Source organism: Delphinapterus leucas, chromosome 8 (genome assembly GCF_059928025.1).
Source record: "Delphinapterus leucas isolate spDelLeu-1000000601 "Yukka" chromosome 8, BTC_Dleu_Yukka2, whole genome shotgun sequence".
Classification (NCBI taxonomy): Eukaryota; Metazoa; Chordata; class Mammalia; order Artiodactyla; family Monodontidae; genus Delphinapterus; species Delphinapterus leucas.
Window position 1 is genome coordinate 60,146,631 of NC_143136.1, and position 27,224 is coordinate 60,173,854.

The window sequence follows — 27,224 nt, forward strand, 5'->3', positions numbered from 1 at the left end:
GATGCAACACAGCTGGGTCGACCTAACAGAGCGGCTCAAACAAAAGAGTGCAAGTGAAATGCTTTACACATGACGAGATTTAATACTACTCTGCTCGTAGTGTATGGCCAGTGAGAAATAAGGGCGACCCTCCACGGGAGCTCCAAAGAATTCAAGAAGAACCTGCCAAACCAATCATACAGAGAGCAAGAAGTGAGTTTTCTTACTCTGGTGAGCAGAAAAGTATAGAGGAATGATGGGAAGGGAGAAAAAGTAATATATTGAAACAGGCAGGAAAGTAACATGAACTTATGAGGCAAATAAAATACTTCTGCTCTGTGTATTCTTGAAGTTATAGTTATATCTTCCTATCACACATAAGAAATAGGGTGATTTTTTTTCAGAAGAAATTCCCCCCAAATCAATAGTACCTAATAAATGCCATAAAAATACTGTACCAGAATCTGTGAAGGGTTTTCTTCCTCATGTGTTTCTAATTTCAATCAGTGGCATCACCACCCACCTCATCATCCAAGTCAGGCTCCTCCTTTTCTCTCAACCCCCTACACATCCCATCAACACCTCTCCCACCCTCTAACCTAGAAACCCTTTGAAGGGATGGGCCACGCTCATTTCACTGTGCGCGTCCAGGCCTGAAAGGTGGTGCAGGAGGGCCCACATGCCAGGGGCAGCCCAGCAGAGGGTGAGAAGCGGGCCTTCCCCAGCAGCACGCCTCAGGGGGGGCTTGGAGGTGAGGCGTGGAGCTCTGAGTTCTGAGCTGGAATCGGAAATGAGGAGGGTGGCTGCAGGAGCTGCAGGGGAAAAGCTGCTTCTCTGCACACTCGTCATTGCTGAACTGCTCGGCCCTCACTTTATCCCTTCCCCTTCCCACCCTCCGGATGGCACCTGTACAACCCTGAGGGTCAAGAACGTGAGCCCTAGAATCACAAAGAACTGGCTCTGACACCTAATGGCTGTGTAACCTGTAAAATGAGACTAATAATAGCACTGAATGGGGAAGGCGATGTAGGGAGTAGCCAGTGAAATAAAACTTGTAAAGTGCTTTGCACAAAGCTGCCTCTAGTGGGCGCCCTGTTACCATTAGCCATTCCTGCCCTTATCTCACCATTCCGGCTCAGCTAAAACCCTACTGAGGAGCCGCAACTCAGAGATGAGGTTGGCAGTTCATCACCACCATCTCCTCTGACTTCTGACTCTCAGATGAGAAGAGAGGCATGCAGGGCAAGGTGAGACTTGAGGAAAGGAAATGGAGGGGCAGGCTAGCAAGAAACTGCCCTAACCACTTTTGAAGATTTGACTCTTTGCTGTTACCTCATTTCTTTCCTTAATTCTCTCTTAGTCTCTTTTAACTTTTCTCCTTTTTCTTTTACTGCCCCCTGCCCACCTTTTTTCGTGTGTGAACAGCAGGAAGAACATGAAATTTGGAGTGTGTCAGATGTGAATTCAATTCTTTTTTTTTTCTTGCCTGCATTTCATAAAACTAAAATGAGTTTATTTTGCTAAGTCAAGCAGTAAAAAGAAGGAAATACTTCTCTTTTATAGCCATGTACCTCTAAAGCCACTGTCCAGGAATTTTCCAGCACTGACATTTTTGGTCCGCAGAGACCAAAAATATGCAGATAAAGTTAGTCCCAGTAAAGATTCCACAATGTAACCAAACTTTCTTTACATACACAGGGGGAAAACAAACCCACAGATTTAATACAAATTTTAAAAAATGTGGCCTCATAAAACTGTCATTCAGAGATCAGTAAGGACTCTGCTTTATCTACTTAGTGGCGGACATTAACAACTCCTCCGGGCAGACAACGGTCAACGTAGTAATTAGCCAGAAAACTGTGACGACTTGCAGTGGGTTCTTTTTCCTACAAAAATATTAATACTGCTGCATGAGGTTTCATATGATGCATGGCGACTTACTAAGTGAAAGAAATTGGAAAAAAAAAACTTGAAATCAGGAAGTAAACAAAATTAGAGAGTTGCTCACATTCCAATAGGTATTTGTTAAGCATCTAGGAGGTATCCAAAATTTTTCTATAAGCCACAGAAATTTATCTTCCTTTACCAAACACAGAATTATTGTAAAACCCAGTAAGCTTCATTTTGAAATGTCGAGTGAATTCAATTCTTAATTTAGCCACGTACATATGTGTGGCCCCAGGAAAGTTATACCTAAGGTCTCTGAGCCTTGTTTTCAAGCCCCTGTAAAATAGGACATGAATAACTAAAGATAAAGACAGTTAATATCCACGGAACCCCTAACACAGTGTGACACGTGAAGGCACTTAGCAATGCTGTTGCTGGTCTCTAGGAATTCCAGGTCTTTTCTTGCTTCTCCTCCCATGGCCCATTGCCCAATCTCATTTTGCTCCCCATGATAGGGGTATAGGATGGTTAATTTTGTGTGTCAACTTGGCTAAACTATGGTAATCAGTTGTTCAGTCAAACAGTCTATATTTTGCTATAAAAGTATTTTTTTAGATGTGATTAACATTTGCAATCAGTAGACTTTAAGTAAAGCAGATTACCTGCCATGATGTGGGTGGGCCTCATCTAATCAGTTGAAGGCCTTGAGAGCACATAGGTCTCCCTTGAGGTTTCCCAAAGAAGAAATTCTGCTTCCACAATGCAACATAGAAATTCTGCCTGAGTTTCCAGCTTTTAGACTCAAGACTGCAGCATCAGCTTTCACCTGAAACTCCAGCCTGCCAGTTGCCCTGAAGATTTCAAACTTGGCAGTCCCCACAATCACATAAACCAATTCCTTGAAAGAAATATCTGTCTCTATCTATCTATCTATCCATCTATCTATCTTCCTACCTATCTTTCTATCTATCTATCTTTCTATCTATCTATCTATCTATCTCCTGTTGGCATTGCTTGGCATCCTTTTGGCACCCTGCTGGCAAACCCTCACTTACATAGGATGCTACTCTGATTGGCTAACCCATAGACCTGATGTGGCCACATCACTAGTGGGCAGAGACCAGAGTCCATTACAAGGCTAGAGCAGCTAGAAATGGGTTTTTTTTTGTTTCTCCCCTTTGAGCAACTTGCCACGAGAGAAGATTCAGCCATCTCACTCATCCTCCTTAGCTTCTTCCCTCCGTGTGGCTGGAACCCTGTCTTGCCCATCAGAGCTGGCTAGAAGGCTAGGATCACTGTCTGTCTCAGGCTACTCTTGGGAGGGTTGGAGGATGTAGAGGTCAATGTGTTTTCCTTGTTTCTTAGTGACTCTCCAAATCAATTCAGAAAACTCTGGTTGGACATTATGGCTGGACTCTGAGGAGTACACAGAGGAGGCAATAAGCCAGCTTTGGTATAAAACTAATTCCTAACAAAGTAAGAGAAGAGCAAGCCCAGCTCAGGAAACTTCTCTGCATTGGGGCTGAGGTCAAAACCACAGCTAAAATCTGGGGGCTTCCCTGGTGGCGCAGTGGTTGAGAGTCCGCCTGCCGATGCAGGGGACATGGGTTCGTGCCCCGGTCCGGGAAGATCCCACATGCCACGGAGCGGCTGGACCCGTGAGCCATGGCCGCTAAGCCTGTGCATCCGGAGCCTGTGCTCCGCAATGGGAGAGGCCACAACAGTGAGAGGCCCGCGTACCGCAAAAAAAAAAAAAACACAGCTAAAATCTAAAGTTAAAAATTTACTAAAATTTTTAAAAAACCCACAGCTAATAACAAAGTATTGCTCAGCTATTCTTGGCTGGCACCCCATGGTGAGAGATAATTGGTCCAGGGTAACACTCCAGCAGCCCCTGGCCAAATACTATTCTAATACCATCAAAATCTCATGCCAGCTTTTAACATCTGAGGTGTCAGCACGTCACTGCTGATGCTATTTATCATCCCTTAGGAACATCTGCTCTGCTTTTTAAAATTCTTTCCTCATCTCTCTTGCTTATATTTCTTGCCTTCTCACCTTTCTCCTCCTTAATTTGCATCTTCCTTCCCTTTCCTCTCTTTCCTCACCTTTCTCTTTTCAACTTTCCACCCACACCATCATTACTCATTCAGGACCATGCAGAGGAGGAAGGAAAATCATCCTCTTCTAGGTCCTGTCCCCTCTGCACATCCACGGAGGTGCGACCGGGTGAAGGGAAGCGTCAGGGGCAGCCGTGAGCAACGAGGGCCGGAGGGGACCCACCAGGACAGCAGTCTGCAGGGAAAAGGTGTGCAGAGATGCAGGACATGGGGTGACCTGAAAGGATGAGAAGTAGCCGAGAGAGGGAAATCACACGCTTCATCATGTTTCTTCGGAGTCAAATAGTACAGAGTGTTGGCTAAGAGCGTATGTTCAGGTGCCTAAGTCCTTGGGTTTTAATCTTGGTTCCCCTAATTTCTAGATATGTTACTTGGAGCAAGTTAGTTAATCCCTTGAGGCCTTAGTTTCCTCATCTGTAAAATGAAGCAGTAATGTGACCTACCTCATAGGGTCATTGTGAGGATTAAAGGAGTAAACACCTATTAAGTGCTTAGAACGCTGCCTAGCACGTAACAAATATCCAAGAATTGCTAGCTGTCATCGGTCCCACTGGGAAACGGAGGCAGCTTACAAGAATCAAAACCCACCTCCCCCGTTGGGCCGCTCTGAAATCCAAGAGGAAACTGGCCCTGTGAGAGAGGGGAGAGGGACAGTACCACTGAGGCTAGCGGGCACAGATTCCAGGAAGTTTCTCATGGAACTTTTGATACACTGGTGCATAGAAAAGGTACACTATTGGTTAAGTAGAACTTGGGCACTGGCCTGAGATCCTAAGTCTCCGTAACAGTGGGTGGAACACAGGCACCTATACTCCAAACTTCAAATGTCCACTTACCAACCATCCGCTTGTTAGATGGTAACTGCCCACAACTCCAACACACACACAAGTTCCTACAAAATTTAAACCTCAAGTTGAGGACGTCATGAATGTTTCTCACATTCGAAGTGTGCCACATCTGGAGAAGGCTCAGAAGCACTGCCTTAAACATGGTGCTTGGCTGGAGATTATTTGTCCCTTTAACTGATTCTTTGATGTTTCTTGATATTTCTTTCTGATTCTGTAATTAGCCAATTCTCTTCCTTCAGTTTTTATCTGAATCCTGAATATGTGAATATAAACTTGGAACATTCTCATACTGAAGCTTGACGGTAGCCTCTAGAGGGGTGTTCTTTTGAGATGAGAGGTCCTTGGCTCTAAATAGGAAAGTTCTGCACATTTAGGCCACATGGAATAATGACGGAGCAAAAGTCACTGCAGATATGAAAGGAGACTCTGGGTACAATTTTCTTTCTTTTTTTGCGGTACGCGGGCCTCTCACTGTTGTGGCCTCTCCCGTTGCGGAGCACAGGCTCCGGACGCGCAGGCTCAGTGGCCATGGCTCACGGGCCCAGCCGCTCTGCGCCATGTGGGATCTTCCCGGACCGGGGCACGAACCCGTGTCCCCTGCATCGGCAGGCGGACTCTCAACCACTGCGCCACCAGGGAAGCCCAGGGTCCAATTTTAAATTCACAAGCATTATGGGATGGAGGGCAAGAAGAATACGAGTTTTATCTACTAGGATGCCAAGCTCCTCAGAGGTGACCGATTAGGATAAAGGAAGCCTGGGCTGAACTTTAGAAAAAAAAGAATTGTTGGCCCTCCCACATGTGACAAGTTGAGGTAGAGAAAAAGTGAGGGATATTTGCGGGACTGCACCGACCACGTTTCCCCTGCATCGCTGGAGCTCTTAAAAGGCTGACAAGGGGATCACTTCTAGGACGGAGAAAAGTCAGGAAACCAGACGGAGGAGGATCTAAGGACAAACCTCGGAAGACTTGCTTCTCCTTCCCCTTTGCTCACATTTCACCTCATGTAACTGAAGTTTCTCACTGCAATGGACTTGTTGCATTTTCCAAATAGAGAGCAAGCTCCTGGAGAACAGCCCATGTGCTCCTGCATTGCATGTTCCCACACCTGGCGCCATACTCAAATCATGGAAGACATTCACTATATATGTTTCTTGAGTAACTTAATAAAGGAACTCAACACATACTTGCTGAACTCCTTACTGTGGAAAAGAGGAAGTGGCTTGGAAAATGTAATTTTGATGGCATCCAAGACAGAGAGATAATGTATTGTTTAAAAGTAGTAACTCTTACTTTAAGACAAAAAAAGAATAAGGTATCTTACCTGGTGACTGCTGGTCTCAGAAACTTTAACATCCAAAGACCCTGCCAGGACAGCATACCAGTTGGTTCCAATATCACCCTGGCGAAATACTGGAAAAGAAACAGCCATGTAAGTAGACCAAATATAAGTTGGTTTTACCAGGTAACCTGATAATTTCTCACTGGTTATTGTGAGCCTAACTTGGACCTAGATGAGCTTACCAACCTTCCTCTATCTGTTCCCACCAGAACATGCCAAAATTTTCTTTCCCTCTTCTATCAACAAAGCTATATCCTATTTATTCAACGTTCCATGAAGTAGAACTCTATTAAACAGAACTCTTTCATATTTACAGAGCAGCAATAAGGGATGATAACCCTAAATGCTATAAGATCCTTTGAATGTAAGAAGAATTGACTGGTATTCTCTGTAATTTATCTTAAATATATTTCACTGTGTTGTGATTCTTGGAAAATTATTACTCTAGATGGGGTACGTGTTAATAAGACTATGGGACTCAACAAAACTAGCTCACCACCCCAATTTCCCAAATCTATATTAAAAGCAACATGCTTTCTAGAATAGAATGTCTCCTTTTCAGCTAACCAATGGCTGATTAAGAAAAATAAAATCTGTTTTAAAATTTTTAACTACTGTATTTTCATTGTCCATTTTCTTGTTTATTTTATAAATTCACTGCTTTTAGGCATTACGAGTTAACTACTCTCTGGAAATGATTCTCATCAGAAATTTCTGAACTTAATTTTGCTTTACTTTTGTAATCTCAGAGAGAAAACATTAAGTTATTTAAAGAGAACCTTAGTTCTCATATCCATGTTAAGACCAGTAGTTTGGAAAGTCATTCTGAAACACTGGTTCAAAAATCTCATACAGACCCAACTATCCTTTTAAATATCCTAGCTAAATAACTAGATGGAATGATCTGATATTTTAAAATTCTTCTCACAGAGTCAGAAGTCAAGTGGCTCAATGAAAAATCACATGACAACTCAGTGGGACAGTTAAGTTCTGGCAAGGCTAGTGCTCAGTGCGTAAGAGGAAGCTTCTGGGAGCCATAATTAATGACGACAAGCTGTCCTAAGCTCTCTGACTGAGACATGCTGTGGAAAGGCAAGAACAACAATAGCATCCTACCAAGTGCAATGATAAGCTTAAGATGCGGGATGGCTGAGTTTATAGCTGGCCTCTCGAGTAACTCTAGCCTTTGTAAGGGACTTATTTTAGAGTTAGGGCTTTGCCTTTCATGAACTTCTTGGCCCCCAAAGACATTATCATTTGCCAATCAAATTCACATTACACATCACAGAAGATTCATTTCGAAAGTGGCCTTAAGAAATAGAAAACAGAGTCTCAGCTCTAAAAGAATGAAGTTCCCGCTATCAGTAAGAATAAAAATATTGGTTTGAAAACCACATGTGTGGATGATTTTTTTTAATAGAAGTATGACTATGTTTCTGCATGTGTGCATATGGGAAAACATCTTGAAGAACACACACAAAATGTGAATATCAATCTCTGGATTTGGGGATTGTAGGTGATTTTTATTTTGTCTTCTAAATTTTCTACAATGACGTTGTGACAGATCCTGATAGGTTCCCACTCAGAATCATGCCCTCCCTTCCTCCTATTTAACTGAACATGGATTTGATACAAGTTCCCACCCTACTCTAATGGGCCAAATTCTAAGAATGTATTTCTTCCCTAGCTCCACGGGGGTAACCATGATTGGTCTAAATCAGCCCTGGTGATTCCATGATCTCTGCCAGTGATTGGTTTAAAGATGGGCACATGATGCAATTCTAGCCAATGAAACAATACAGGAAGTCTGCTGGGGGATTCTGAAAAAGAGACAAGAAATAGTCCTTCAGCAGGAATGTTGTGTATCAGCACACAATGCCTCCAACTGCTGTAGTTAGTTGTATCAGAACCATTTGGGACAAATCTGAGTACAAATGCCAACACCCGAGGATGCAGAGCAAAAACAAACCAACAAAAAAGATGGGAGGAACCTGGGACCTTAATAATGTCATTGAGCCACTAAATCAACCAACCCTGAAGCCATCCTTCCTCAGGACTGCTTATACATGAGTAATTGATTTTCCCCCCTTGTATGAGTTATTACTCAAGCCAGCTGGATGGGAGTTTTCTGTTACTGCAGTATAAAGCATCCCAACAGATAGAATAGCACTACTTTTTCAATGAGAAAATACTTGGTTTTTTTTTTTTTAAAGCAGCTGTTACCCTATCATTTTACTCTCCCTACCCCTTTGGTCACATCTGGAATAGACGTTATCACTGAGGTTAATTTGAAACATTGCTATTGTAAAATCGGCTATGCTTTAAGTTTTTAAATTACTATTATCATTAGTTAAGAGACCTTTTATCTTGTTTAATATCCTGCTGGCTCCCATATTTCTTGGGTTACAGAAAATAATTATATATTAGAATTTCTAAGGATACTGCTGAATGTATAAATCAGTACATCCTTCCAGCTCCATCTGGAAAGTAGGCTGCCCTGGAAGAACCATTTACATGCTGTGGATGAAGGAGTTAAGGAAATGCCTACATGGAACTGAATAAATAAAGGAGAGGGAAATGTCAACCTCATATCTTTGACTGAAGCTCAAATATTTGGCACATAGATACCCCATTTGCTATCCATCCCCACAGGGTAACCACAAATGAGCACAAACTTATACATGAAAACACACCACTGGAGTTGCATTTCTTACATGTTATTCCTTTTTCCAGATTCTCATAATAACCACATAAACAAATCTGATGAAGGAGATTCGGGTGAAATTTCTCAAAAGCTTTAACTTCTTTCAGCCGTGTGAAGATTATATCCACATCTTCACTGGATCGTTCTAATGGTCTATAAAGGGGAGAAAAGGCACAAGGCTATATCAGAAAGAACTTACTTGAGTCAACATGCATTATTCTAACTATATTTAAAATTTTGCAAATATACCAATTGCAAATATTTTACTGCAAATATTTATCCCCCTATAACCATTATAAATATTTCCAGGCCTTTGTCAACTGTTCACCTTAAATCACTAATACTGCAGATGGTGTGATACTGTGATTTACAATAAAAAAATATAAAATAGTAAGAAATAAGAAATTGTTCACTGTTCCTTGCACAGAGCTCCTAAAACTCTTGTAATTTCTTATATGAGAGCCACATGGGGCCTCTTCAGTTATAATATTTGGCCTCTTGTCCTCAGTTCCTGAAATGCTTAAGAGCCATAAAAGTGAAATGGGTGTCAAGCCCCTTTCCACCACAACCAAGTTTATGTTAATGAGGGGACTTTTGGAAAACTCCTAGGTAACCTAAGGATGGAGACTGGCTGCCTGGAGAACCACTCATGTGATTGGAGGGTTGGAACTTTCAGCCGCACCCCTTGACGTGGGGGTGAAGGGGCTGGAAATTGAGTTCAGTCACCAATGGCCAATCAATTTCATCAAGCATGCCTAAGTTCTGAAGACTCCATAAAAATCCCTGAACAACGGGGTTCAGAGAGCTTCTGGGTTGGTGAACACCTGGAAATGTGGGGAGAGTGGCACTGGGAGAGGGCGTGGAAGCTCCATGCCCCTTCCCATACTTCGCCTGTACACCTCTTCCATCTGGCTGTTCCCAAGCTACACCCTTTCATAGTAAATCTAGCAAGTAATTGTTTCGCTGAGTTCCGTGAACTGCTCTAGCAAATTCATCGAACTCCAAGAGGGGTTTGTGGAAACCTCCAATTTATAGCCAGTCAGTCGGAAGCACAGATAACAACTTGGACTCGCAGCTGACATCTGAAGTTGCACGTGTGTGTGGGCAGGGAGCAGTTTTGTGGGACCGAGCCCTTAACCTGTGGGATCTGATGTTATCTCCAGGTAGACAGTGTCAGAATTGAGTTGAATTGTAGGACAGCCAGCTGGTGTCACAGAATTGCGTAATGTGTGGAAAACCCACACACCTGGTATCAGAAGTGTAGGGAGTATGGTAGTAGCATGAGGGTAACGGAAACACAGAAGGAGGAGTTTTCCTTTACAGATGGCTATACTTACTCAAAATTGAGGTCCCAAACACAAATGCCTGCCAGGGCCTATTAGGTAGAGTAAATGATTATACAAAGAGCCAAATATAAGGAAAAAAATCTCTACTATACAAAACCAGTGGTAAAAGCAAAGACAAATTGCAAACTGCAGAGGTGGGGCTGTCGACAGGGAGCAGGCCTTATTGGCTATTTTCCTTATCACTGGCTTTCTGTGGAAACATGGGGCCAGACGTCATGTATTTCAGCTGTTCAGGGAAAGATATCTAGACGTTTGTTCACATTTCTTAAACATTGTGTGGGCCACACACAAAACATCTATGGACTAGATCCAACTTGTTGACCACCGTTTTGTACTTTCTGGATTAAGACGAACTGGAGAAGTAAACAAAAATGGGATAGTTTTACAGATTATATAAACTATTTTCTTTGTTTTCTTTGAGCCGTTTTCCAGGTCTATTTATTCTTTGATAGATATGTCACGTTCTACAGAAAATATTCACCTCCTAAGTGCCCCCAGAACATTCTGGGATCAGAGGAAATGAGGGGGGCCAGGATGTGACTGAGACAGGTAATGCTCACCAAATTCCCACGTGTTCCCTGACATTTACCGGCTTCCTTTGTAGTTATGTTGGAGCCATGTTCTGGCCAGTGGACTGTGAACAAATCGAGCACGCATCACTTCTGAGGTGAAACTGTTAAGGGCCAGCCTCAGCCACAACTCTGCAGTGTGTGATGGGTTATTGTGTCCCTCCCCCAAAACATGCTAAAGCCCTAATACCCGGTACCCATGAGTGTGACCTTATTTGGAAATAGGGTCTTTGCAGATGCAATCAAATTAGGATGAACTCACACTGGACTAGAGTGGCTATAATCCAAGGACTGGTGTCCTTACAAAAAGAAGGAAATTTGGAAACAGACACAGGGAAGATGGCCAGGTGAAGGCGGAGGCAGAGGCAGGAGTGACGCATCTCTAAGCCAAGAAACACCAAGGATTGATGGCAGCCACGAGAAGCTGGAAGGAGACAAGGAAGGATATTCCTGAGAGCCTTCGGGGGACTTGGCCCTGACGACACCTTGGTTTTGGACTTCTGGCCTCCGGAATCATAAGAGAACACACTTCTGTTGTTTTATCCCACCTAGTTTGTGGTCTCTTGTTTCAGTAGCCCTAGGAAACTGATGAGAAGGCAAGTCCTTCAGATGCTACAGCCGCAAGATGGAGACTCTGTCTAAGTGACAAATAAACCACCACTGTGTGAAGCCCCGAGATTTTGGTTGGGGGAGAGGGAGTGTTGTTAATACAGCATCACCTAGACTAACATAGAGGTCAGGACTACACGGGCCAGAGTCCAAGGAACTTGGGACATTATCAGAGGAAGACAGATCCCACCATGAGAGATGCACATTTTTGGAGGACATGAGCAGGTGACCTGTCACTAAGGGGAAGACCTAAGACACAGCTTTCATGAGTTTAATTGAGAGGCTCTTCCTCCACCGCTGTCACACTTTCAGGCCCAAGATAACTAGATTCGAAGAATCTGCTTACAACCTCGGCGGTCCTCCCAATTAACCTCTACTCAAAGGGCCTGAGCTCTGCTTCCCAGGGAAGAGGGAGGAAAATCCTGATGCATTAGTGCCAGTTTATGAGATGACCAAGTGTCCGGAAGAGCTGAGAGCTTTGCAGGCTTACCAGGGAAGGTACAGCACACTGAGCACAGGGCCTCTTTCCACCTCTTGTCCCTTTGGAAGGGCCTTATCAACTCCCTACCAGAAGCCATGTTCTCAAAAGTCAAGGGGCTCTGAAACAGGTGCTAGAATTTCAGCAGTTAATAAAGGGGTGCAGACAACTTTCAGTGAGAGCCTTTGAGTGTCCTTTGGGAAAGCATTTCCCAAGCAGTGAAGGCGCAGTGGCTGGCAGAGCTACCCTCGAAAGCTCTAGCCAGAGGAGCACACTTCATGGGAAGCAGTGTCGGCACGAGCAGGCGTAACACCCAGCCACAGCAAGCAGCCGTGTGAACCCCACGGGGCTCCGCTACAGAAGCGCTGGCACTAGCCTGCAGGCCCAAAGCAATGGCAACATTTAAGTCAACCGGAGGGGGGAATCACAAGGACCAGATGAGCTGGAAATTGGCTGGACATTGATATGGTGGATTCTACTTAGTTACACAGGAAAAGAGAGAGAGATTAGAATCCATCTTCCATCAGGAGGGAAAGCAGCATCCCACCTTGTTTATTCTCCCCAGAGCATGTTCCATATTAGGAAGGCAGACCAGGGAGGCCTAAAAACATTTTTGGTCCAACACTCTCTGGAAGAAACTGAAAGCAGCAGGAAAAAAAGCACTTACATACTTCCATACAAACCAAAACAAGCACAAAAGAACTTCAAGATTCATAACCAGATTGTGTGAGGCCCAGTGACAAAAGACACTTGGAAAGACAGAGCTAATTTGAGATAACCGGGACGAGCATGAAAGCTCTCTTCCTGAGATTTTCTGTGGGCACCCCAAAATTAGGTCCTAATAATGTCTCCCCCATTGTTTAAACATTTAAGCCACAGAAACTATGAAAAGCAATGTTTTCTCTGTCATTCATGGAGTGGGGAAAATTCCATTCAGCTATTAATGGACATCTTTACCAACCCACCTCTGTAACCTACCACAGGTGATAATCCTTCCGTTGCCCCACTTCTCTTGGGAATCTATGATTTCCTAATGCCACATACATTCTCCTCTCTGCAGAGGTCATGCCTGGTACTTCCTTCATAGATCCCACGGTACTCAGTAGAGGGCCAAGCACACAGGAAGTCCTTGGATGCGACGTTCCACAGCGATCTCAAACTGGACTCACCTTCTCTCCGACATCTGCCACTGCACCTGCACTCCTTATTGCCATGCATGGAGCAGGCTCGTCCTCTCTCACCATGTCCAGCTAATTCTACCAACTCAGTGTCTCTCAAATCCATCTCCACTTCTTAACCCCTCCGGCCACGGCCTCATTTGAGTGTGAATGAAGGGCACGTGAAACACGTACTGGGCTAGCAAGCTGAACGGCATGGCCGTCCTTGCCTAGGCAGCTGGAGAACTTGGGTTCCGTCTAATAGTCAGCAGAAGTATTCAAAGCAGGAGGGTGGCACGATTGGATATACATTTTGGAAAGATCACCTTGACTGCAAGTAAAGGCAGGTGGGAGAGTGTAAAGACCAACAGCTAAGAGACCAGTCAGGAAGCTCTTGCAGTATTTCAAAATGATGATGTAGGTTTCTCTAATTATAGCTCACTCTACCCTCCTTTCCTTAATAACTGCATACATCTGGTCCCCTAAGTAAAAGTTCCAAGTTCAGAGAAGTTATTTTCCTTAGCCAACCCTCTGACACACAGGACCCGTGTTTTAAATCACTTTTTCTAAAAACTTCACATTTAAAACATGTTCAAACAGCAGTAGAAAGAATCATTTACAAAAGAAGACACTGTGGTAGGCAGGATCCTAGGGTGACCCCAATGACCCACATCCTTATATAATCCCCTTAAGGGTAGGCAGAAGCTCTAATTTACTTTTGGTCAATAGAATATGGCAAAAGTGTAGAGATATCACTCCCATGATACGTTACAATATAAAGCAAAGTTAAAGATATTTTGCAGATATAATTAAGGTCCCTAACCAATTGACTTTAAGTTAATCACAAGGAAGATTTTTCCCAAGTGGGCCTGACCTAATCAAGCAAGTCCTTTAAAAGAGGGTAGAAGAAGTAGGAGATTCTTTCTTTTTTTTTCAATTTAAAAAAAAGTTACTTATTTTTGGTTGCATTGGGTCTTCACTGCTGCGTGCAGGCTTTCTCTAGTTACATTGAATAGGGGCTACTCTTCATTATGGTGTGCAGTCTTCTCATCGCAGTGGCTTCTCTTGTTGCGGAGCACAGGCTCTAGGCATGCGGGCTTCAGTAGTTGTGGCACACAGGCTCAGTAGTTGTGGCACACGGGCTTAATTGCTCCGTGGCATGTGGGATCTTCCCAGACCAGGGAATCGAACCCATGTCCCCTGCATTGGCAGGCGGATTCTTAACCACTGCGCCACCAAGGAAGTCTCGAAGTAGGAGATTCTTTTGCTGGCCTTGAAGAAGGAAGCTGCCATGTAGCAAAAGGGCTACGTGGCAAGGAATATATGAGGTCCCTGGCTGACAGCCAGCAAGAAAACAGGGACCTCAGTCCTACAACTGCAAGGAACTGAATTCTACCAACAACCAAGTGAGCTCAAAAGAGGTCCCCAAGTCCAGAGAGGGACACAGCCCAGTCAGCACCTTGATTTCAGCAGAAAATGCAGACAAGCATGCCTAGGCTCCTGTCCCACAGAACTGATTAGGTAATAAAGGTGTGATGCTCTGGGCCACTAGGTTGTGGTGATTTGTTACCCAGCAATAGCAAACGAATACAGACACAAAGTCTTTTCTCACCCTGACTCAGCTCCTTATGACCAGCTTAGGGTTCACTTCCCTCACAGAGCTTTTCCTAACAACGTTCTCATCCTTCTCTAAAGTCCAATTGATATCATTTCTTTTTGGAATCTTATCACATTATTTTACTCTTTCACATGTCATGCATGCAACTTCTGTCTTCTTGGAGATACCATCATTCTTCTATGCATTCATTTGGTGAATACTATTTGGATCTTATTTTTTATTAACTACTGCATCACTGTTTTCCTGTTTTGTTTTGTTTTTTTTCTTCTCATGGTTCTTTAGCTCTTCAGGATGAATGTTACTGTCCATCATTGAAAACTGTCTAAATCAGACAGCAAGGTCAGACAGAGGTTAACCCATCTAAGTTAAAAAGGCACAAACTAAAACCATTTTCGATAAAATAAAATCCTTTTAAGTATTATATAAATTGTAATGGTAAATAATGCCTTAAATTAGCATTACAAAAAAGATAATTTTATTAGAATGTGTTTATGATTTTGAAAGGCGTGGTTTTAACAACTTATTTATAACTTTTTATCACATCTACCTTTCAAATTAATGGCACTCAAATAAGACTTAACTTTGCAATATGAATTATCAAAATCTATAGAATTATAAATGGCTCTCCGCCAAACACATCCTTTCATGAATACACATTCATTTTATTTATCCATTCGGTAAACTGTGTTGCTTTCCTACCTTACATTAGATACCTTTCCCTGGAAGAAAAGAGGTGAGCAACACGCCAACCCTACCCACCGGGAGCTCACAATCCAGTGGGGAAGGGAGCCACAAAACCAAAATTAGAATACTGTATGGTAAGTACTGTAACATGGGTACCCACAATGTTCTGGGCTGCACCTTGTTTTACTACAAAGAAGGCAAACATGGAAACTACCAAAGTCAGGTGTACGAGGGATAGCAAAGGTTCTGGATTCCAGGTGCTGCCCACGTGTTATAATGCAATGTGAAAATTTAATGTGCTCTTAAATCTTAATTCAGTCAGCTCGGGATTATCTAGGGACTTATTAACCAGTTTCTGGATTAGTCAGAGCACGAAATAATAACACATAGGCATCTGTGGGGAAAAGTGTACAGTAACCATAAAATCAGCAAAACATCTCCTCTTAGATGATTTCTATTTGACTATATGATAATCAATATGCAAATCCTCTGCCGTGAGGTGGGCCCCACCCTCACCAATCTGCTGAGTAAGACCCCCCTCCTCCCCTCGCCTCCCACAGAATCTCTGGGGGACCTTTCAGGACAGTGGATCCCAACCCAGCAGTCAGACCTGTGGGAGGCGTGCAGGAAGTAGATGAAGAGGGAAAGGAAAGGAGGGAAGGGAGGCAAAATGCTCTCTGCCCAGCAGCCTTCCCATAGTCGTGAACAGAAGGCTCACTCAAGAAATGGACAATAACGGGTTGTAACAGTACCGTCCTCTTGTGGGAATGTATATAATGCTTAATTTCCTCCACGACTTCACTTGTATTTTTTCTAAATTTCCAGATGTCTTCTGAAGATCAGTAAATGTATTTCAGAACATTGGGTGTAATGCTAAATAAATACATTTGCATTAAAATGACTTCGCGGTTCATTTTGTCTCCTTGTGCTTTAACAGTAACTCAGGATTACAAAGACCTTTTAATGATGAAAGCAACGAATAAAGTGCTTAGAACCATATATTAGAATTCTCTTGTAGTTTTGGAAGGGTTTATAGATAGGTGTGCATGTATGTTTTTCTCTCTCTATTATAACAACAGTAAGATCTCAAACAATACGTACTTGGTAATCTCGTCCTTTTCATAACACTATTAACTTTTTAAAAGGCTTTGAAATGTTCATCAAAAACATTTTACACAGAGGCTAGGTAAGTATTAGTATGCTAAAATCATGTGTGTATAATGCCAGTGATGACATGGATATATCAAAAGTCTTTGAAACTCAAGATGTTTACCACTTATCATGTTATTTTAATTATATGGTTATTAACCACTTAGAATACTGAAATGTTGACTCTTTACTAATTACAAGTTTTCCCAACAACGTCAACAAAATTCAGAAAGATGCTGTTGAAAATGCATTCATTCAATCTGCGTGTCTGTATGAGAGAAGAAAGCACTCGGGTGATACAAAGAGCATGGTTCCTGTGCTGAGGAAGTTCAAACTGAGTTAGGGAGAATTGGACACATACAGCAATTATCAAGGTGAAATGCAGTAAGAAGTGCAATTAAAATAGGAAAGAAGGAAATATGAATTCAGAAGAAGAACAGATATCACTGATGGATGCAAGTTCTACAAAGACTTCATGAAGGCACTATTGTAAATTCTTCCTAAAATCAGTTCTTTCTTGTTTCTCTTTTTACGTCTATAGTACCACCACTGTTGCATCATTTATTCCTAAAAAATGTGGTGTCAGTAGGGCTCCTCTCCCTAGAGACCTGTTCTATTGACTTTTCTCCCTATGAGTTTCTTACCCACCAACCTCCTAACACACACACCCAGATATACACATGCATATCCATAGGTACAGAGATGTATACACACAGATGCATACACACATATGTACAAGCACATATACAAACACACACATACACACAGATAAAGATTCTTTGTTGACCAAAGTGTGGTCAGACTCCTGACCCTTTTCCTAGACCCATCTGTGTACTTCTTTGTAAAATGCAGTTTTAGCAAGAACCTTGCTAAAAAGTCAGTTTAACCAGAACCTCCCCACCCCTGATATCTGACCACCCTCCATATCTGATTGGGTTTCTCATCCTCCACCATCCCCCAGACGATATCGGATCACCCTTGTCTTCAGCAAGAATCCCGTCGGGTCAACTTAGCCAGAATCCTCCTTACCCTTGATGTTTCCTCTCAGTAATTTTCCAGCCACTGACTTCCTCCCACCCCCCACACCTTGCTCCTTGGCTGTAAATTGCCACTTGTCTATGCTGTGTTCGGAGTTGAACCCAATCTCTCTCTCCCGCTGCAAACTCCTATGGTGCTAGTCCCTATGCCTGACTCAATGGCCCTGAATAAAGTCTGCTTACTACCTTTAATAGTTTTTTTTTTTTTTTCCTCCTTTGCGGCACGCGGGCCTCTCACTGCCGCGGCCTCTCCCGCTGCGGATCACAGGCCCCGGACGGCGCAGGCTCAGCGGCCATGGCTCACGGGCCCAGCCGCCCCGCGGCACGTGGGATCCTCCCAGACCGGGGCCTGAACCTGCGTCCCCTGCATCGGCAGGCGGACTCCCAACCACTGCGCCACCAGGGAAGCCCTGCTTACTACCTTTAACAAGACTCAGTGTCTTTTTTTTTTTTAATATAAATTTATTTATTTATTTTTGGCTGCGTTGGATCTTCGTTGCTGCTCGGGGTCTTGCTCTAGTTGCGGCGAGCGGGGGTTACTGTTCGTCGCGGTGTGCGGGCTTCTCATTGCGGTGGCTTCTCGTTGCAGAGCATGGGCTCTAGGCGTGCGGGTTTCAGAGCTGCAGCACGCAGGCTCAGTAGTTGTGGCATGCGGGCTCCGTAGTTGTGGTTCGCGGGCTCTAGAGCGCAGGCTCAGTAGTTGTGGTGCACGGGCTTAGCTCCTCTGCGGCATGTGGGATCCTCCCAGACCAGGGCTCGAACCCGTGTCCCCTGCACTGGCAGGCGGATTCTCAACCACAGCATCAGCATCTTTTCCTTTAACGTCACACACACACCCAGCCACTCCCACACGCACATGAGCGCACCCCTCAACTCAACCAACTGCCAAAATTCTCCCTCGTCTATTGATTCTGCCCATGTTCAGGGTGACTCTCAGAAAAAAATCCCCTTGATGGACCCCAGGTGCAACTGCAGCTTTTTTTTTTTTTTTTTGGTACGCAGGCATCTCACTGTTGTGGCCTCTCTTGTTGCGGAGCACAGGCTCCGGACGTGCAGGCTCAGCGGCCATGGCTTACGGGCCCAGCCACTCCGTGGCATGTGGGATCCCTCCCGGACCGGGGCACGAACCCACGTCCCCTGCATCGGCAGGCGGACTCTCAACCACTGCACCACCTGGGAAGCCCGCAACTGCAGCTTTTTATTCTCACAGCTGAGACTGTCACAAGGCACACCATGACCTCTGTGGCTCTTCCAAAATACGGCCTGCATGTCAGCCACCAGGGAGCAGAACGTGTTAAGTCTGCACATTCCTGGCCTGATGTCTCCCTATTTAGAAATCATGCCCACTTGCTTTTATGTCTCTATAAAAGAGTGAAGAGAAAACGGCCCCCCAGGGTCCCAAATGAGATAAGAGAGTTGTGACTGGAGGTCACTAGGGGCCACCATTTTGGCCCTGAGCAGAGCAACAGGAGGAGCCAGAATACTTCCACCTCTCTTCTGCAGGTGACCAGTGTGTCATCTGTCCTACCGAGAGAGCTACGCCAGCTCTGGGGCCCAGGGCTCTTTGGACTGTTGAAAAAGCCTGTCTTCAGGCCGAGACCAGGACCAGCCTTGCTAATATCTAAATAAGGCTGATCCTGGGGCTTCCCCGATGGCGCAGTGGTTAAGAATCCACCTGCCAATGCAAGGGACACGGGTTCGAGCCCTGGTCCGGGAAGATCCCATACGCCACAGAGCAACTAAGGCCGTGCACCACAACTACTAAGCCTGCACTCTAGAGCCTGCGCGCCACAACTACTGAAGTCTGCGTGCCTAGAGCCTGTGCTCCGCAACAAGAGACGCCACCGCAACGAGACGCCCACGCACAACAAAGAGTAGCCCCCACTCGCTGCAACTAGAGAAAGCACGCGTGCAGCAACAAAGACCCAGTGCAGCCAAAAATAAATAAATAAATGAAATTTATTAAAAAAAAAAAAAAGGCTGATCCTGCATTTATTAGTGAAGAGAGAGAGGGAAACCTTTTGACCAGACTCAGGGTGCTATAATTTGTCTTGTTACAAATACAAAATCAAAGTATGGGCTTGCCCAGTTCTAGCAGGCCCTTTTCAAAAATCTTCTCTGACTGTTCATGAGTGTCTAAACTCAGCACAGTATCATCAGGTTGGGCACACATCTCTCCACCACACACTGTAGTCAGAGGTCCCCAAAGCCCAGCCAAACTGGATGCTTACTGGACCCCAAGCAGCACATAAAGAAGACAGCTATCATAATTTTCCCCAGGTAATACACTTGCCCTATTAGCATTAAGTTAAAAATAATTTCTTTTGGCTCCTTAAACTTTTAGAATGGCTTCTGGGATGACTCAGATAACTGGTGCTTCTTTAAAAATGTTTTGCTGATAAGTTTGAAATGATGGCTTTTTTTCCCCATGTAATTTTCACCATAGCATGCAGACACTCTCGAAAATCATTCCACACTACTTAGTGCTACATTCAAATTTGAGATGGCTCTGTTCAAAAAATTGCCATTGCTACAACTAAACATTTGAAAGGCCCTAAGACTCTTAGGTTGTGAGGATTAGAGAACAGGAAATGGGAACCTCTAGAGTCAGATCTCTCTGATAACCATTTCTTAGCACTCTCTATTCCTGGGCAACAAGAAGGAGACCCTTGACGGTGAAACAAAGTGAGGAAAAGGAAGGCTGAGGATGGGGGAGAGGAGGGGAGGACATTATTCTCAATCTTTTAACCATTCCAACCCATGAGCAGCAGCAGAGGGAAGCGCATTTTGAGCAGGGAGTTTGAAAATGCCTTTACCTCCCTGGATCAGCTGGTTGAAAATCTCTGGCTCTAAAAGGGAAGCGGGTATGCTATGATGATGGTGGATAATCTGGTCCCCATGCCTCACCCCCCTCACCTATTTCCTTTGGAACCTCCTCCTCTATTCTCCTCTTACTCGCTCTTATCCAGACACACAGGTGTCTCTGCTGTCCCTTGAAGGCCTCTGCCCCACCTGAGAGCTTTGCAATAGCTATTCCTCCTGCCAGGGATGCTCTTTCCCAGATATCTGCAAGACTCCCTCCCTCACCTACTGCAAGTTTGAGCACAAATTCTCTTCTCGGCGAAGCTGATCCTGACACCTATTTAAAATCCCAGGCCTCTCAGCAGCACCCAACCTATTTTTATCCAGAATTCTTTTTTTCCATAGCACTTAATATTTCCTAACATAATATTTATAATAACAAATAAGCTATTTATTTTGTTGATGGCCTCCACTAGAATGTAAGCTCCGTGAAGGCAGGGATTTTCTGTCTGTTTGGATTCTGCTATACTTCCAGTACCCTGAACAGTGCCTGGCATATAGCAGATGCCCAATGAACACTGTTGAAAGAATAAATATACTTTTGTGCCTTTTGTATTTGTACACGTGAATGTATTATTAAAAGTGAATAACATTTCAAGGAAAATTATATTACTTTTTGCTTAAGAAGCTATCTGTCTATAAACTTTTGTGTGTGTGTGTGTGTGTGGTACGCAGGCCTCTCACTGTTGTGGCCTCTCCTGTTGTGGAGCAGAGGCTCCGGACGCACAGGCTCAGCGGCCATGGCTCACGCGCCCAGCCGCTCCGCAGCATGTGGGATCTTCCCGGACCAGGGCACAAACCCGTGTCCCCTGCACTGGGAGGCGGACTCTCAACCACCGCGCCACCAGGGAAGCCCCGTCTATAAACTTTTTGCTCTTCGTGACCACACTTACCAAATTAGAGTAATAATAAATCCTCAGACTTCCAGTGCTCTCAGTGAAAGAATGAACTAAGAGTCATTTCATTTTTAACAGCAGCTTAATTATTCACCAAGATTTCTTGTAGGATCCATTTACATTTTTTTCATGTGAGCCCATAATTTTCATGACTAATTTAGTAAACCTAAATATGCAAAAATGTGATATTACTCAGCCTTTTCTGAAGGTAAAAACCATATGGGAAATGGAAATAATGTAGTTCTAAAGCTGTATCCCAGAAACAACGACGACCAGTAACATTTTTGAAGATATGCACTCCAATAAATCCATTAAACTAGGCACAAATTGAAAATGGTTCTAAACTAGAATATATAATATAGGACCAACAACTACAAGGGCGTTTATCATTCCTGTGTGGAGATAATTAGGCTGTTCTTGTAACTAATCTGTCCTGCCCCACAATACTTGTAATGGATATAAATATATCTAAATTGGAGGAGGTAGGCCTAAATGTTACCTTATTTGATAAATAACAGATAGGAGTAGAAAATTTGGTATGTAGACACACTGGGTGAAGACACATCTCTAGATTAATGATGAGTTATGGAAGCTTGAGTGTTCAAGCCTCATAAAGAACTAGAACTCAGGCAGTAGGACTAAATTACAAGGATTCCAGCACTTCCAGCAAGGAACCCAAGAGAAGCCAGAAAAAAGAACTTAATGTGTCAAGGGGGGCATCATTTTGACTTAGAACCAAAGGTTTTCAACCAGCATTAATTTCATCAACTCACCAACCTGTTATTGAAGTACACATATTAGCCAACAGTCAAAGAAAGCCTTATAGGTGTCCTCAGTTCACTAACAAAACCATCTCTATAACTGATGCTGCAGATTAACCACTTAGGCCATATGTAGAATGGCAATTAATTTTTTTAAATATAAGGAATTTTCTATTTATTAAAAAAATCTATTGTTTCAATACAAAAAGAAGAGAACTTCTACTCCTGCTATGATGGAATAACTGGTGCCACAGTAAACAATTTAAAAGTTGAACAAAACACAGGAAGCAACTGCTCTCAGACATTAGATGACAGGCAATGCAGGACTATGATTCTAGGAAGAACAGAAACACAAGAGGTGATCCACACAATAACCTTGATGCCTTGCCTGGAGATACTTTCTGGAACACAGGCAGAGAGGGAGAGCCCAAGTAGAGCATGGCAGTCTCATGGGGCTAGTGGGGCAGAAATTAGAATTCAGGAATGCTGAAGTAGATGAAATCTGCAGTGAAGTGAACCAGAGAGAGGGAAGCTGTTCATAGAAAGGGCTCCAAAATTTAGCAGAGGGGTCTTCTTGACTCATTAGCTGCAAATGTGCAGACCAATGCTCATGGAGAAGCCTGGGAGGCAATGGCTCCTGGGGAGTAGAAGCTGAATGGAGATTCTGGAAGTCATACAGTGCTGAGAGATATAGCAGCCCTGACCAGCCAGAGTAGACAGACTCCACCCATCACCCTGGACATTCAACTGAGACTCAAAGAAGATCATTCTAGCCTCAAACCTAGAACTACCCTAACAAGGCTTAAAAATAAATCTCAATAGAAACAAGACTCAATAGAAACTTACTGATTGGTCAATAAGTTACCTGCCTATGAAAACAGAAGATGACATGCTTTAAAGAAAGTAACAAACTCCAGACTCTCAATATGAGAGGATCATAATGTCTAGCATACAATCAGAAATTACCATATATGTGAGCGAACAGGGAAATGTGACTCATAATCAGGAAAAAGTCAATAGAAACAGACCTGTTTCTATTGAGATGATAGGGATGGTGAAAATACCAAACAAAGACTTTAAAACAGCTATTATAAATATGTTTAAGGACTTAGAAGAAAAGATTAGCATTAGGAGGGAAGAGATAGGGAATATCAGTAGAGAAACAGATACTCTCAAAAAAGAAGCAAATGAAGATTCTAAAGCTGAAAAATACAAACTATGAAAAGAAAAAATATTCATTGGATGGGATTAAGAGTAGATTGGGAGGGCGGAGTCAAGATGGCGTACTAGGAGGACGTGGAATTTGTGTCTCCTCACAACTAGGGCACATACCAGGCACCGGTTGGGGACCAACAGACACCTAAGGGGACAGGAGGAAACCCCAGCAACCAGGTAGGACGTGGGGTGTGGGGGAGTGAAGGGGGAGGAGAAGTGGAAGCAGCATGGGACTGGCGCCCCTGAGGGGTGGCTGGGGGAGGGGAAGGGATCCCATGCCCGAAGGGGGAAATTGGGGAACCACAGGGAGGGCAGAGGATCAAAAGGGAGCGTGGCCAGGTTTTCCCTGCCCACTTGGGCTCCCAGGAACCTGCTGAGATCCCGGGCCTGATCCTCTGCCCAACTAGGCCACCTCCAGCTGTGCGGGTCCTGAGGGAGTAGGAGGGAGGGAAGGGGGAGCAAAAGTAAAGCACAGACTGCTGGGACAGCACTCCTGAGGGGGGGCTGGGGGAGGGGAGGAGTTCCTACACCCAGTGGGACCCACCAACAGTTAGGGGTCCAGTGGTGACGGGGGAGATCCTGGGAAAGATGGTGGGGGAGGGGTGCGGAGGAACGGAAGGGAAGGGCCAGTGCTTTCCCTCTCCACTTAGGCCGGGAGAGATTGTTGGGCTCCTGGGCCTAATCCTGCCCTTGGAGCCTCCCTCCTGCCGAACAGAGCCCAAGCCCCGCCCCTACACCCCCACCCAGGGCCCAACCTCTACACTTGGAGACCCCCACTGAGACCCCCTCCAACGAGCTGGGCCTAAACGCCACCCACACACCCTCACTCAGGGCCCTACACCCAAACTCCAGAACTCCACACTCCAGAGGCCCTCATTTCCACATGCTGCCTCTCCCCTTCTGTGCAGGTCCTAAGCAGAGGCCCCGCCCCACGCTCAAACATCACCACCCCACCCGCCTAGGTCCTGCCCCACTCTAAACCCCACCCCTGCCTAAACACCGCCCCCAAAGCCAAGGCTTTATTATTTTTTTTCTTTTTTCCTCTTTTAGATTGGGGTTCTGTTTTACCTTGTAGATTCATTGTTGTTGATGCTTTTATATTTTTATTTGTCCAAATAAATCTTTTATTTTTCTAATTTTACTTTATTCTTTATCCTTTGTTATTGTTCCCTCCTTTTGGCTTGTTCCCCCCCCCTTTTTTTTTCTTTCCTTTCTCTGTTGTTCTTTTATTTTACCTTGTTGCAGTTGTTTCAATTATAGTTTTATTTTTCCTAATAGGCTTTTTAATCCTTCTAATTTAATTTTGATTTTTATTCTTTGATACTGCACTGTTCCTTTTTATCTTTCTTTCTTTCTTTCTTTTTTATTTTTTATTTTCTTAACTGGGCCACAAAGCTTGTGGGATCTTGCTTCCCAGGCTGGAGGTCGGGTCCCAGCTCCTGTGGTGGGAGCTCCGGATCCAAACCTCTGGACTAACAGAGAACCTCAGACCCAAGGGAATATCAATTGGAGTGAGGCCTCCCAGAGGTCCTCATCTCAGCAACAAGATCCAGATCTATCCAACTGCCTGCAAACTCCAGTGCTGGACGTTATCAGGGCAAACAACCAGTAAGACAGGAATACAGCACCACCCATCAAAAAAAAATATGTTATAGACGAAGGAGCAAGGTAAAAACCTACAAGACCGAATAAATGAAGATGAAATAGGCAACCTACCTGAAAAAGAATTAAGAGTAACGATAGTAAAGATGATCCAAAATTTCACAAACAGAATGGAGAAAATACAAGAAACATTTAACAAGGATCTAGGAGAACTAAAGAGCAAACAAACAGTGATGAACAACACACTTACTGAAATTAAAAATACTCTAGAAGGAATCAATAGCAGAATAACTGAGGCAGAAGATCAGGTAAGTGAGCTGGAAGATAAAATGGTGGAAATCACTGCCAGGGAGCAGAAAAAAGGAAAAAGAATGACAAGAATTGAGGACAATCTCAGAGACCTCTGGGACAATATTAAATGCACCAACATTCAAATTATAGGGGTCCCAGAAGAAGAAGAGAAAAAGAAAGGGTCTGAGAAAATATTTGTAGAGATTATAGTCGAAAACTTCCCTAACATGGGAAAGGAAACAGTCAATCAAGTCTAGGAAGCACAGAGAGTCCCATACAGGATAAATCCAATGAAAAACATGCCGAGACACATATTAATCAAACTATAAAAAATTAATTACAATGAAAAAATGTTAAAAGCAGCAAGGGAAAAGCAACAAATAACATACAAGGGAATTCCCATAAGGTTAACAGCTGATCTTTCAGCAGAAACTCTGCAAGCCAGAAGGGAGTGGCAGGACATATTTAAAGTGATGAAAGGGAAAACCTACAACCACGATTACTCTGCCCAGCAAGGATCTCATTCAGATTCGATGGAAAAATTAAAACCTTTACAGATAAGCAAAGGTTAAGAGAATTTAGCACCACCAAACCAGCCTTACAACAAATGCTAAAGGAACTCCTCTAGGCAGGAAACACAAGAGAAGGAAAACAGCTACAAAAACAAACCCAAAACAATTAAGAAAATGGTAATAGGAACATACACATCGATAATTACCTTAAATGTAAATGGATTAAATGCTCCAACCAAAAGACATAGACTGGCTGAATGGATACAAAAACAAGACCTATATATAGGCTGTCTACAAGAGACCCACTTCAGACCTAGGGACACATAAAGATTGAAAGTGAGGGCATGGAAAAAGATATTCCATGCAAATGGAAATCAAAAGAAAGCTGGAGTAGCAATTCTCATATAAGACAAAATAGACTTTGAAATAAAGACTATTACAAGAGACAAAGGACACTACGTAATGATCAAGGGATCAATCCAAGAAGAAGATATAACAATTGTAAATATTTATGTACCCAACATAGGAGCACCTCAATACATAAGGCAAATACTAACAGCCATAAAAGGGGAAATCAACAGTAACACAATAATAGTAGGGGACTTTACACCCCACTTTCGCCAATGGACAGATCACCCAAAATGAAAATAAATAAGGAAACACAAGCTTTAAATGACACATTAAACAAGATGGACTTAATTGATATTTATAGGACATTCCATCCAAAAACAACAGAATACACTTTCTTCTCAAGTGTTCATGGAACATTCTCCAGGATAGACCATACCTTGGGTCATAAATCAAGCCTTGGTAAATTTAAGAAAATTGAAGTCATATCAAGTATCTTTTCCGACCACAACGCTATGAGACTAGATGTCAATTACAGGAAAAAAACTGTAAAAAATACAAACACATGGAGGCTAAACAATACACTACTTAATAACAAAGTGATCACTGAAGAAATCGAAGAGGAAATCAAAAAGTACCTAGAAACAAATGACAATGGAGACACGACGACCCAAAACCTATGGGATGCAGCAAAAGCAGTTCTAAGAGGGAAGATTAGAGCAATACAATCCTACCTCAAGAAACAAGAAACATCTCAAATAAACAACCTAACCTCACACCTAAAGCAATTAGAGAAAGAAGAACAAAAAAAACCCAAAGTTAGCAGAAGGAAATCATAAAGATCAAATCAGAAATAAATGAAAAAGAGATGAAGGAAATGATAGCAAAGAACAATAAAACTAAAAGGTGGTTCTTTGAGAAGATAAACAAAATTGATAAACCATTAGCCAGACTCATCAAGAAAAAAAGGGAGAAGACTGAAATCAATAGAATTAGAAATGAAAAAAGGAGAAGTAACAACTGACACTGCAGAAATACAAAGGATCATGAGAGACTACTACAAGCAACTCTATGCCAATAAAATGGACAACCTGGAAGAAATGGACAAATTCTTAGAAAAGCACAACCTTCTGAGACTGAACCAGGAAGAAACAGAAAATATAAACAGACCAATCACAAGCACTGAAATTGAAACTGTGATTAAAAATCT

At 43.4% G+C, this 27,224-nt stretch overlaps 1 protein-coding gene across 1 annotated transcript in view; it reads right to left on the bottom strand.

Moving 5' to 3' along the window:
* LOC149748569 (rap guanine nucleotide exchange factor 4-like) overlaps positions 1-27,224 on the bottom strand; it is a 77,771-nt gene that overhangs the window by 11,762 nt on the left and 38,785 nt on the right. The window contains exons 2-3 of the mRNA XM_089916661.1: positions 8,891-9,033; positions 6,159-6,247 (exon numbers count right to left, since the gene is read on the bottom strand). Of these exons, the coding sequence (XP_089772787.1) occupies positions 6,159-6,247; positions 8,891-9,033 (232 nt within the window). The remainder of the gene's footprint in view (positions 1-6,158; positions 6,248-8,890; positions 9,034-27,224) is intronic.